A 13,069-nucleotide genomic window follows, 5' to 3' on the forward strand; every position below is an offset into this window, starting at 1 on the left:
TTAAAATGTTAACACCACCTTGCAAAGTGAAAGCAAGCAACTTTGTCTTTGATAAAAGATAATATACACATGACTTCCAATTATTATTTTTTAAGTGCCCATATAACTAAGAAAATGTTGGCCTATTTTTGGCATCTGAAAGCAAATATCATTCCTGAAATTAAAAACAAAATTTGCTTAGATGTCCCGTGTTTGAGATTTATGACAGTGCACTATTTTTATTCATTTTTTACTAAAAAGTAGTTTGTATGTTTTAAAAAACTGTACTTAAAATACAGGCCAAGCATGCATACATACATTTAACTTGGAGCCAGTTTTATTTTTTTCCGTTTCAGGTTGAGTTTGACTTCCCACCCTGCTTGGCTCATGAAATGTGTTCTTCCAAATCTGCTTTCCTTTTCATCTTTGCTTCAGGCAGGCGGTTCATCTTAAAAAAAAGATCAGGGCCTTGGAAGTTAATCAAATCTATTAAACTATAAGTTTTCAAACTAGAAAAACTGCCTTGGGAACTTTGTGATGTAACCAGGGTCAGTCAATCAGTTGATATGCACACACGGCTTCTGCAATGGAAACTAGCAGGTTTCTCCTGAACTTGATCTTGCAAGGAAAACTGTATGTCCGACCAAAGCAGGGTCAGTGTGCTTCAAAAGCAGCCTAACTGCTTTATTTGTGTTAATGTCTGGTTCTGAAAATGCTCTGTATTTACCCGAGGACAAAAATATCTGTGTGCCATTTCTGTCGTCCATCTTTGAGCTGACTGAAGTGCTGCTGGCAGGGCCACATCCCAGGTTTTGGAAGACCTTGGTGCAAGGTGCCTTATGGACCCCTTCCTTGTGTGTTGATGTATCTCCTCCTCATTGCGGTCCCTGCTGTCTTTTCATTTGTCCTCTCCCCTTGGGCCCTGTCCACACCGTGGGAGAGGGCAAGGTGGATGGAATCTCCTCCTCCTTGCTCCTCTCACTGTTCACTTGCTAAGTGAGGACAAGTGAACAGGCAGGAAGAGCAAAGAGGGGTAGGGAAATTGGGGATTGGCAGTGGGCCCAGTGCTGAGGCCTCAGCATTGCCTCCTGACACCTACTCCTGATACCTCCTCAGTTCACAGCCTTCTCAGAAGCACTGCTTAACTTGGTCTGTACCACTTGGAGAGGGCTTGCTCAGGAAGCAAGGCAGCTGTGATGGACAGCAGAGGCTGGTGATGCAGTCCTTCAGAATTCCACCAGAGGGCTGGAGCCCCTCTCTGATTGGATACCAACACAGCTAGTCAGAGGTGGGTGGAGCCAGCAATTTGGGAGGGAGAATAAAAGGAGCCATTTCTGAGGGAGTGGTTAGATAGGGCTTGATCTGAGATGGGAGATAGGGTTTGTCTGAGACAGTTGGTTCAAAACTGAGTTTAACATCCAGCCAGGAGAAGTAGAAGCTGTGAGGATACCATCTACTTTGGTCTCATTTCAGTCAGGAGAGGAGACATCTTCTAGAAAGAGAAGACTCCAAGACCAGTTAAGAGGGGTGTGGTGATCCCCTGCATCTGTAATACTATTCAAAATACCTCAGGAGTGTCATTGATAGAATAGGGTAACTGACAGAAAGTACCACCTTGTTTAAGAACCAAAGTATTAAGCTATAGCATCTATGCAACTAACTTAAGGAACTGAAGTGAAGTAATTCTGAGCATTTTCCATCTAGTCTGGACCCCTGTAATAACTACCTGAAGTGTAATAACTGAACTTAAGTGACTGACATTTAAAAGAAGCTGTGTGTGATTAGTAGCCTGTAACATCCATTAGATTTAGGATAATTATTAATAGGTTAACCGTTTTCTGAAAGGACATTATCTCCTGACACATCCTTTGTTTTATCCACCTTGTTCTGTGAAATGAATCTATCTTATTTGTTCAACTTCTGCCTGAGTCTTCAAGTATTTAAGATTTCCCTCACAGATAAACCAGAAGATAACCTGTGGTGGTTATTATACGATGTATAAGTAGTTTGGATCCACTGCAGTTGGTATATAGTGATGGGACCTGCTACATAATTGGTGCCAGTGGTGGGATCCGTTACTTCTGAGTTGGTCATGCTCTTCAGCTTCCTTAGCACCAGATGGGAAGGTAGTGCTGGACTTTGTGTTCACCAAAATGGTTCTGTCTCCAGTGAGTGCTGATGTGCTTCTGGCTATTTCAGAAGCAGCGCCTGGTCAGTCTGCAGTGCTATATCCTGAGCGCGTTCTCAGAAAGAAGCCAGCATCATCACAGAAGGCAGTACCTGGGAGATGGCAGGGTGAGCCAGGTGTGACTGCCCTTGTGTTGTGGGGACACTTGTGCTGACCTAGTTGGTGTACAAGTCTTGAAAGGCTGGCTATTTGTAGCCTCATTTCCTCTATGGAAAAGCAAGATATATGCACACATGGATTTCAGAGTGATCCATAAATTTCCTTATTCTGTTAGTCCGCTACAAACTTCCACTGAAGGTAAGCTTTTTTAAAGAGATGCAATCCTATGCTTACTTGTTGTTGTTGTTGTTTAGTCGTTTAGTCGTGTCTGACCCCCTGGACCAGAGTACACCAGGCCCTCCTCCCGCAGTTTGGTCAAACCCATGTTCGTAGCTTCGAGAACACTGTCCAACCATCTCGTATGCTTACTTACTAGGGAGCAAGTCCATTAAACACAATAGCACTTACTTCTGAGCAAAACATGCAACTGTATTCTTATTGATTTGAATAACAGAGTTAACCACGTTATGAAATTTCTCATTGAAGTAAGTGTGTTTATCACTGAAATGGATGAACCATAAGCTTGCATACTATTGACTGAATCATACCCAAACTGAAATGTGAGAATCTCTCTTAATTTCTGTTCTATTCATGGGAACTTTTCCATTGTACCATGTAAGGGAAGTCTGCTGCAGGAAACCCGAGACTTTTTTTAAGAGAAACAACAGCACACCGGTTTGGGGGATCTTGTAGTTTTATATTTGCAAGGATACAATTAGCTCACACATATTGTTACTTCCACTACTATTTGAGATAAAACTCATGCCACGTTCTCTTCAAAAGAATTTTCTTTTCTAATGTTATATTTCTATGATCTCCCATGTCGTTTATTCTTTCTGGAAGCAAAGCACAATGTGCGTTGCCAGAGAGGGTGTTGAGTAAAACGTCTGAAAGGTTTTCACATGAAAAAACAATGAATAAAATAAACACAGACTAAGATAGGATTTCTAGATAGGGAGGTGCAGCTGGCACAGGGACCCAGTGGGTGGACATCCTGCCTCGCTTGCCCTGGAACTCCTAGTTCCCAGGCCAGGTGTGTGAGGGCAGAATTTTCCTGTGCCTGATCATCCCAACTGAAGGTGAACAAAGAGCAAGTGGTGGGGGCTAAGGCCAGAGAGGTCAGCAAGCGTTTGTTGCAGAAGGGACCCAAGGTCAGGAAGAGAGGAGGACATGCTTTGCCTCCAGAAGGTCTCTGGCTCCACCCTTGACCTTAAAAAGTTTAGGGCTGTGAAAGGTCATTTGCCTGAGATCTTGGAGGGCCACTGCCAGTCAGGATAGACAAGATTGGGCCACATAAGACAAATAACCTGATGTGGTATAAGGATGTTGCTAAACACACTGCCCAAACGTTCTGTTCTGTAAAATGTGAATAACTCTAAAGCTGGTTTTTATGAGCAGAAAGAGAGTGCAGATAGAGTTCCGCTATAGTGTGCTTTGCCAGGGCATGAATTTGAGGGCAAACCTAGGCATGGGAAGAGGCAGCTTCCTTTGGAAATTCTTTGCCAAGATGATGATGATTTAACAATATTCCAGACCCTTCAAATGTCCCTATTTTCCAGGGATGTCCTGATTTAAAGAAGCTGTCCTGGTTTCTGATTTGATCCCAGAGCATCCCACTTTTCCTTAGGATGTCCCTCTTTTCACTGGAGAAATGTTGGAGGGTATGGTATTCATAAGTTACCTTTCAAATGGTGAATGGATGAATCCTGCCCCACCCCTATGTTGAAGTGCAAGCACAGCTGCTAGTTCTCCCACTCTGAACAATATAACACAACACAATGGCCAATAACAATGGCACTAAACACTGTTGTTGTTTAGTTGTTTAGTCGTGTCCGACTCTTCGTGACCCCATGGACCAGAGCACAGCAGAGCACTGTCCAACCATCTCATCCTCTGTCGTCCCCTTCTCCTTGTGCCCTCCATCTTTCCCAACATCAGGGTCTTTTCCAGGGAGTCTTCTCTTCTTATGAGGTGGCCAAAGTATTGGAGCCTCAGCTTCACAATCTGTCCTTCCAGTGAGCACTCAGGGCTGATTTCCTTAAGAATGGATACGTTTGATCTTCTTGCAGTCCATGGGACTCTCAAGAGTCTCCTCCAGCACCATAATTCAAAAGCATCAATTCTTCGGCGATCAGCCTTCCTTATGGTCCAGCTCTCACTTCCATACATCACTAGCACTAAACACTATTAATAGACTAATACAGATGATCAGAAATTGCAACCAAAGTCTCTAAATCTTCTTCACCAGTTGCGGTAGAATAATTCAAAAGTTCGATATATACATAATCTGTCACCAAATATCGCCAGAACAGAGTTTCCGGATAACCGATCTGTTTTGTTCAATGCTTTATCAGCCAATCTTGATCAATTCATCAGCCAGACTTAACAAGCTGAAATTACAATATAATTACAATATACATGCGATGAAACCTGCGTCTGTATAAAATAAAATGCATAATACAATATGCACAACTAAAATACATACCCAATCTTACATGTAAGCAAATATAAAGGCTGTAGAAAATATGCTCTGGATCAGTGTTCCTATGATACTGTAGTCACTGATGCTAGCAACAAATTGTACTCTGACTGTGATTGCAATCAGGTGATTCCAGCACTAGCCCCCAAAGATTGTGGGTATCACTCTCACCCTCTTGTGGAAGCAAGGCTGTTGCACCAGCTCCAATCTGTCAGCAATGATGATGATGATGATGGTGACAGCCAGCAGCATCCAGGCAGGCGAGCTCAGTATCTTTGGTCTCCCTTGAGGAGGAGAGATAGAGTCACCCAGGTGCAATCCTCACTTGCCTCCCTCCCTCAACATAGGACAGAAAGAGCTGGCCCACCTGCTGTTCTACTCCAGTGGCAAGATAGGGAGACTGCCGTGGGTCAGGCTGTGCCTGTTGTGTTCCTGGAGGCTTTGTGCCTTAGCATATCTGAATTGCTCGGATTCTCCAGGAACTCTCCATAGGGCAGCAAGCACGTCTGCATTCTTGGCCTGTGTGCCCTGGAGGCAGGCCAGCCCCAACCCTGGAAACTTTCAAAGGTTTCCAAGTGAACGTTTTTATTATGTGGGTGGACCCTTGATTCACTTGATTAAATGGAGAAATTGATCCCTGGAATGTGTGTGGGTCTCCTAACCTGCATTTGAAAACAAAGATTATAATATGCAAACTATTAACAAGGTACAAGAATATTGAACTGAATTTATGTACTATGTAAAGAAAATTGTCACTTTAGCTAAATTATTGTGATAGAATTATTTGATTATTGTTTTTGGACTCCTAAGCTTCTCTTGGTGTGAAAAGAGAAGCAACTTCTTATGCAATCCTTTACATTTATTGGTTGTAAAGCTGATGTGTGCCTAGAAGATCAGATTATTTAAGGTTAATTGTTTAATTGGATTGTTTTGCACTTTTTTCTAATTTACTACAAGGTTCAGGGTGCAAATCCTTGCACCTTTACTCAGAAACCAGAAGGGCTTGTCTCCACAGAAGGTATCCCTAGAATTGCAGCTTTTCTCGGCAGTTTAAAGCCATGACTACTGGGTAGTTAACATACCAGGCTTTATATATTTATGAGTTTATTTCCAAATCTGCCTCCCACTTTTTGACAATTATCCCCAAAGTGGGACATAATAAAGATACTGGAAGCGAAAGTTTAATTAACAATTACAATACAATATGAAAATAGTAAAAATGTAATTAGCATAACAGGAGCAAGGTCTATAATTCCAAAAACACCAAGCTGGTTCTCAGTATCTATTACACTAATATAGAGCACCATCAGTGTGCCTTAGGTCTACCTTTGCAGTCTAAATTTTGACTGTGGGGTGAAACGACAAAAGCAGGTGAAGGGAAGGCAGGCTAATAGTAGAAAACAAGTAGCAGGCAAACTTGAATAGTGCCCCTCAGCACCACAAGGTGTGTGAAGCACTAAGGCAACTCTGAGCTCATCCACACCTCTGCTTGCTTCGTGACTCAGGCTCATAGGCCTGAGAGGTTTAACTTGGTCTCGCCACTTTCCCTAGGAAAACTCGCTGATTACTGCTGATTACTGCTGAATCGGAACAAACGTCAATTTGCAGAAAACGTGATTGAAGTTTGCACTGTAGAAAACAGCAGGTTTTCCTGGGGACAAAAACAGCAGGTTTTCCAGGACAAAACCTCCCCCTCTCAAACCCATTCGTAAAAATAAGGGGACAAACGGAAATGTGGATGAGCCCCAAGATTTGCCGCAAAATCATGTCAACAGACCGAGTTCTTCTCTTTGTGCTCCACACACTGTTCAGATCATTGCTGTGCATGGAGGGCTCCTTGAAGGCGTCCCATAGGCAGTGGTCAATAAAAATTAACAATATAAAATTCATAGTAATACAGTAACCACAGTAGCCAGCTGTATGCACCAACTAATATTATTGGTCCCAAAACACCTGTGCACGTAGGTTTTCACCATGCACATAATTCCATGACTTATTTCTGAGGCAAAGCTGTTCCACTTGGTGAATTAACTTATCTTTACTGGTATGAATGCCCCATTTAATCAATAGCAACTCTCATTGATTTTAATTGTTGTAAGCTACATCTCAGGAAAGAGAGCCAAGTGGCGTGCATGCAGGCACTAACAGACAACATTCCAAAAATTTCCCTGACGTAGCCAAGATACATGGTTATAAAATGAGCAAAATCATTTCCTTTATCAAATAAATGTGAAGTGCAGAATGAAATTTAGAAGACCATCTGTTATCACGCATTATGTGTTATTCATTGTCCTGCTTATATATTGCTTTCTTTATATATTTTTCTCCACACCACTTTGAAAATGTTAAATGTAAAGCGGTATATAAATGTTTAAAATCAATTCATTAAATTAAGGTAAGATGAGTAGCCAGGGAGGAATCTATGAGGAGGGTAATTGCCAACTGTAAGGCTAGGACTGGAGTCCTGTGCACACTTGCATGGAGGTAAGACCCACTGAAATCAGTGGGGCCTATTTCTGAGGAAAACTGTCATTGGGGGTTTTAATGCTGTAACACACATTATAGTTTGAGCCAGTGTACACAGTCAGCAGAACCGTGATAAAGTGCAGCCACATGACTATAGGCTATAGGTGTTTGCCCATATGAATTCTTTCTGCATAAAAATACCTGTCATGTAAAAACAAACCAAAAATAGTATGACAGGAGAGAAGGTTCAACCATCTTCCTCACATGCCATTTATATTGTTACAAAAGTTGGGTGCCACCCCCACTCTCTGCCAGGGGGTTCCAGATGCTCCCCCAGATTTTATGCTCCTTTGGAGAACTGAAGACACAGCAGAGACTGTCATGGATTTTAGAAGTATGTTTTATTTACATATTTACACCTTTAGTCTGCATGGAGGGAGTTCAGATCCTACAGCATGGTCATTTCAGGGGGACTTGTTCCCCACGCCTTGCTCTAAAGTAGCTTTTCCCCTGACACCTCAAACACACCTCAAACACCATGGCAACCTCTGCCTGTCCAGGCCCCATTCCTCTTAGATGGGCCATCCACCCCTTTTGTCCTGTTAATGCCACTATCCCAGGTGAGGGTCTGGCTTGGAAACAAGTTTAGCCTGTATTTTCCTGCTGTCCTGCAATCTTCCCTTCAATGCGCAATCAAAATCCTACAGTTTATTAATTTCTAAGGTTTAGGGGGGTCCCCCAAATCTATAACACCATGTATATGTGTGTAGGAGTCCTTTTTTCTTTCCCTACAAGAACATAGACTTGGGTTTGACCTAAACAGTTTGGGACCAGATTGCCCATATAATCCTGGCCAAGAACTGAGCCCTTTCATGGTTGCTCTTCTCTCTGACCCTTCACAGGTGTTCATGAGGTGACAAGGTAGGAGAGGGCCTTTTCTGGGGTGTCCCTCTGCCTCCTGAGCTCCCCCTCTGGGAAATCTGTAGTGTTCCTTGGCGTAACTTTTAAATCAAGCTTTTGAATTTGTTGTTGTTGTTTAGTCGTTTAGTCGTGTCCGACTCTTCGTGACCCCATGGACCAGAGCACGCCAGGCACTTCTGTCCTCCACTGCCTCCCGCAGTTTGATCAAACTCATGCTGGTAGCTTCAAGAACACCATCCAACCATCTCATCCTCTGTCGCCCCCTTCTCCTTGTGCCCTCCATCTTCCCCAACATCAGGGTCTTTTCCAGGGAGTCTTCTCTTCTCATGAGGTGGCCAAAGTCTTGTAGCCTCTGCTTCACGATCTGTCCTTCCAGTGAGCACTCAGGGCTGATTTCCTTAAGAATGGATACGTTTGATCTTCTTGCAGTCCATGGGACTCTCAAGAGTCTCCTCCAGCACCATAATTCAAAAGCATCAATTTTGAATTTTGAATTTTGAATACTCGTAGATAATTTGGCTACTGTGGGTTTTGTTGCTTTCCCTTGCATGTTTATATATTGTTTTTCATTTTTAGTATACATTACTCTGATTTCTCTTAGGGATCAGGATAGATATTATTTTAGACAAGCAAATAAATGAGCTTGCACCCCATCTATCAAATCTACAACCAAAGTGGTAGATTCCAGGAAAAGTGCTACCATTTGAGGGTCCTGGCTGTATAAATTTTCCTGGAGTTTGTGGCAATGCTGAGAGGCATTATTCTCTTCCTGAATCACAGTGTCTATTTCATAACTGAAGCATAAAATGTTGTGGTAGTTTATTACCAGGTGACAATAGCATTTTATTCCTGGCATTTTTGCCATACCCTGGTGGTTTTGAAATCCATATCCTCAGAATGGCAGACACCAATTTGTGTTTAACTAAACCACTGAGCCTTGGACTTGCCGATCAAAAGGTCAGCAGTTTGAATCCCCGCGATGGGGTGAGCCCCCGTTGTTCGGTCCCAGCTCCTGCCAACCTAGCAGTTCGAAAGCACGTCAAAGTGCAAGTAGATCAATAGGTACCGCTCCGGCGGGAAGGTAAAACGGCATTTCCGTGCGCTGCTCTGGTTTGCCAGAAGCGGCTTAGTCCTGCTGGCCACATGACCCGGAAAAACTGTCTGCGGAGTGGACAAACGCCAGTTCCCTCAGCCTGTAAAGCGAGATGAGCGCCACACCCCAGAGTTGTTCGCAACTGGACTTAACTGTCAGGGATCCCTTTACCTTTACCTTTACCTTTTAAAATAATGTACATTTTATGATAGCATTAAAAAATAATAACCTCATGGTCACACATGAGGCAGGAAGCAACACAGATAATCCTCGGTAAAATTAGATTCTCAATGTGCCTCATAAACAAGGAAAAAGCCAAAAGCCACAGTAGGGCAATACCTTTCTTAGGACCAACTAAAATATCACAAAGCAGTGAACAACAATTTAATATGATGGATATGCCAGCCCCACCCACCGTCTTCAACCACAAATTGACAGACATGCAACGGACCACCTGAACAAAGCTCACGGACCATCATTGGGGGACCTCTGCTCTAGTACTTTGGAGAGCTAGGATCGTTAATTCTGGCATGACAAACCATCAGGAGGACAACGATTCAGTATAATCACATTGGGAACTGTTGGCTTTGCTTCCCACCCCCTTTCTTCCTTCCTGGTCAAAAAAGTAACCTGCAACTCTAACAAGTCACTGACTTTATAACCTGGCACAGTGAAGTAGTGCCTGGACTAAAAGATGTGTTCCCAGCTCCCCCTGCAATGCCATAGAACAGGGGTCAGCAAACTTTTTCAGCAGGGGGCTGGTCCACTGTCCCTCAGACCTTGTGGGGAGCTGGACTACTTTTTATTACCGTATTTTTCGCTCTATAAGACGCACCAGACCACAAGACGCACCTAGTTTTTGGAGGAGAAAAACAAGAAAAAAAAATATTCTGAATTTCAGAAGCCAAAACAGCAAGAGGGATCACTGCGCAGTGAAAGCAGCAATCCCTATTGCTGTTCCAGCTTCTGTGATAGCTGCGCAGCCTACATTCGCTCCATAAGACGCACACACATTTCCCCTTACTTTTTAGGAGGGAAAAAGTGAGTCTTATAGAGCAAAAAATACGGTATTTTTTTTGGAGGGGGGAATGAACGAATTCCTATGCCCCATAAATAACCCGGAGATGCATTTTAAATAAAAGGAAACATTCTACTCATGTAAAAACACGGATTCCTGAACTGTCGTTATTGGATTTAGAAGGTGATTGGGTCGGATCTGGCCCCCGAGCCTTAGTTTGCCTACCCATGCCATAGAAGATGCAGAAGAAGAGTTTGGATTTGATATCCCACTTTATCACTACCCAAAGGAGTCTCAAAGCGGCTAACATTCTCCTTTCCCTTCCTCCCCCACGACAAACACTCTGTGAGGTGAGTGGGGCTGAGAGACTTCAGAGAAGTGTGACTGGCCCAAGGTCACCCAGCAGCTGCAGGTGGAGGAGCGGGGAAGCGAACCCGGTTCCCCAGATTACGAGTCTACCGCTCTTAACCACTACACCACACTGGCTCTCGCGTGTCATTGGAGAACTGCATACCAGCAGCCTCTGCAATATGGGTATGTCAGATGTGCAGTGTAGTCACTAAACGCTTCTGAGGCAACATGCTTCTGAATCCCAGTTGCTGGAAACTGCAGGGGGGAAAGTTCCTCTTGCGTTTGGGTCCTGCTTGTGGCTTCCCGTTGGGGCATCTGGTTGGCCACTGTGAGAACAAGATGCTGGACTTGGTGGTTACTTAGCCTGAGCCAGAAGGCTCTTCTTAGGTTGTGACGTTTTATTTTCTCCACTACTTAGGCTGGATTGAAACATCTTTACCTTGGAAGCATGACAGCACTGCTTCCCACTTCACCAGGAGAAGCCCAGGGAGAAGCCAAGCTGTGGCTTCCCACTGTGCCACAGTGACCCACTTTCCTGACGTTTAGTCCTGCTGTGGGGAGAGGTGACCTTCTCTGGCCAGCTCCCATAGCACCAAGATAACTTGCAGGATTTTAAAAACATTGAAAAGAGAGGAGTAAAACCTGAGATGTAATACTAGTTCCTGAATGATATTAAGATAACTCCTTGGTTGCCCTGAGATGGCAGGAGCAAAGGCATGCTTCACTTCTGCCAGGAAATGTGCCATTATTAAACGTTAAAGAAATTGGAGTTCTTGTTGGAAATACACTAAAAAGGATGAACCAAGAACTCAGGCCACAAGTTTCAATGTAAGGAATAATTCCTACTCAAGAGTTGAACAGAAAAACGTATATATTCTGCTAAGAATAACTGTTATTCTTAGCAGGAAATGTGCCATGCCTTGAGGCAGAAGTCCCTAACCTGCTGCCACTCAGCTGCTTGGGACCACAATACCCACCAGCCAGTGTCTTGCCTGGAGAAAGGCTGCCTTCAGGCAGAAGCGCACAAGCTACAAGGGTTGCCGTGAGTGCATTAAATAAAGAGGTGTGCAATCTGAGAGAGCCAAACTTCCCTGGCCTGGGAAAATTCTTCACCTTTTTCTGACACGTGCCAAAGAAAGCACTATTTTGTTTTTTTACGTGTGGTGGGCTCATTGCGGGTAGGGACCCTTCCGTTCCTCCTCCAAGACGTTGCAGGCATCTGACATGAGCCGGGGTAGGGAATCAAATCCTTGCAGTCGTCCCCACGCCAGAAGTCTGAACTAGGTGCGCAATTCAAACTTTATTGTGAAGCTTGCCGCAAGAATCGCTTATCTCGCAGCGTTAGTCAAATGCTGGCTGCATGGTGGAGCTGGAGGCGGCCCCCTTGGAGCTTCAGGGCCACTTCCACAGCCCCCTTCGCTAAGCCGAGCAGGCTCTCCCTTCCTGCCGCCAGGGCTGTTCCCCCTCGGTCCTCTTCCACGCTCGCTCCCTTATCTCTCCGGGGAGCTCTTTGAACTCCCACGCCAAGTGGCCTGGCCGGGAAGGTGGGCGGGCGAGTGGCGCAAATGGGCTCGGCGTGCAGCTTCTCCCGGGTGCCCGGCTCGCGCTGCCTCCCAGGATCGGGACCCCAGTCCAGCCCGCCCGGCCCGCCGCCGCCGCCGCGGCTTTCTGGGCGCTGCGCAAAGGCGCCGGCTCCTCGGGAAGAAGGCGGGCACCGGGCTCGGCCGCGAGGAAGACGCAGAGAGGCGAGCAGCGCTGGCGGAAACCGGCGCGCGGGACGAGCGCGCCTCCGACGGTGGTTCGCTTTCCCTGCTGGGGGAACCGGAGCCAGGCTCCTAGAGGAAGGAAGGGGCGAGCAGCGCTGCCGCCCGGCCAAGTGGATGGCTCGGGGCCCCACGGGGCAAGTCCGGCGCCCAGGCGCCCCGGGGCCGGGAAAGAGCCCTCGGCGGCGGGGCCCGCTTGGGGCACGCGGGCTCGGCCGAGGAGGCTCCTCCCCTCGGGGGCGGGGGGGGCACAGCATAAAGGCGGCGGCGGCGGCGGCGGCGTGGCGGATCCCTGCCGGCCGTGCGCGCTGGGGCAGACGCTGTGCGCTCGCCGCTCCTGCTGCCACCGCCGCCCGCCGCCCGGAAGGTCTCTGCCCCGCTGATGGGTCCGGCCAGAATGAGGGCGCGGCCGCCTTGGGGGCTTCTGCTGCTGGGCTTGCTGCTGCTGCTGCCCGCCGTCGCGGGGTCGGAAGAGGCGCCGCCGGAGCACACGAGCGAGGGCTTCCAGATCGTCACCTTCAAGTGGCATCACGTGCAGGCGCCCTACATCATCGTCCTGTGGATTTTCGTCGCCAGCGTGGCCAAGATTTGTGAGTGGGCCAGCCTCTTCTATGCCTTCTCTCCCCCCCCCCATCCACTCCTTTTGTGCTCCGCCTTGGCGAATGGGTGCCTCAGGCAACTGAATTGGTGCTCCTTAACTTTCTGAATAGTT

The 13,069-nt window shown here is 46.1% G+C and overlaps 1 protein-coding gene across 4 annotated transcripts in view; it reads left to right on the top strand.

The window, feature by feature from the left end:
- SLC9A3 (solute carrier family 9 member A3) overlaps positions 1 to 13,069 on the top strand; it is a gene marked incomplete at its 3' end in the record, with an annotated part of 116,109 nt that overhangs the window by 33,288 nt on the left and 69,752 nt on the right. For 3 of the 4 annotated variants that reach the window (XR_014540999.1, XM_083582740.1, XM_083582741.1), the window contains exon 1: positions 12,667 to 12,947. The exons of the other annotated variant lie outside the window; for it this stretch is intronic. Coding sequence is in view for 2 of the 3 variants with exons in the window: in XM_083582740.1 (XP_083438866.1) it covers positions 12,740 to 12,947 (208 nt within the window). Of the gene's footprint in view, positions 1 to 12,666; positions 12,948 to 13,069 lie in introns of those variants that run through there. 4 annotated transcript variants of the gene reach the window in all.

The sequence above is a fragment of the Podarcis filfolensis genome (genome assembly GCF_964270895.1).
Source record: "Podarcis filfolensis genome assembly, chromosome: 13".
NCBI classification, from domain to species: domain Eukaryota; kingdom Metazoa; phylum Chordata; class Lepidosauria; order Squamata; family Lacertidae; genus Podarcis; species Podarcis filfolensis.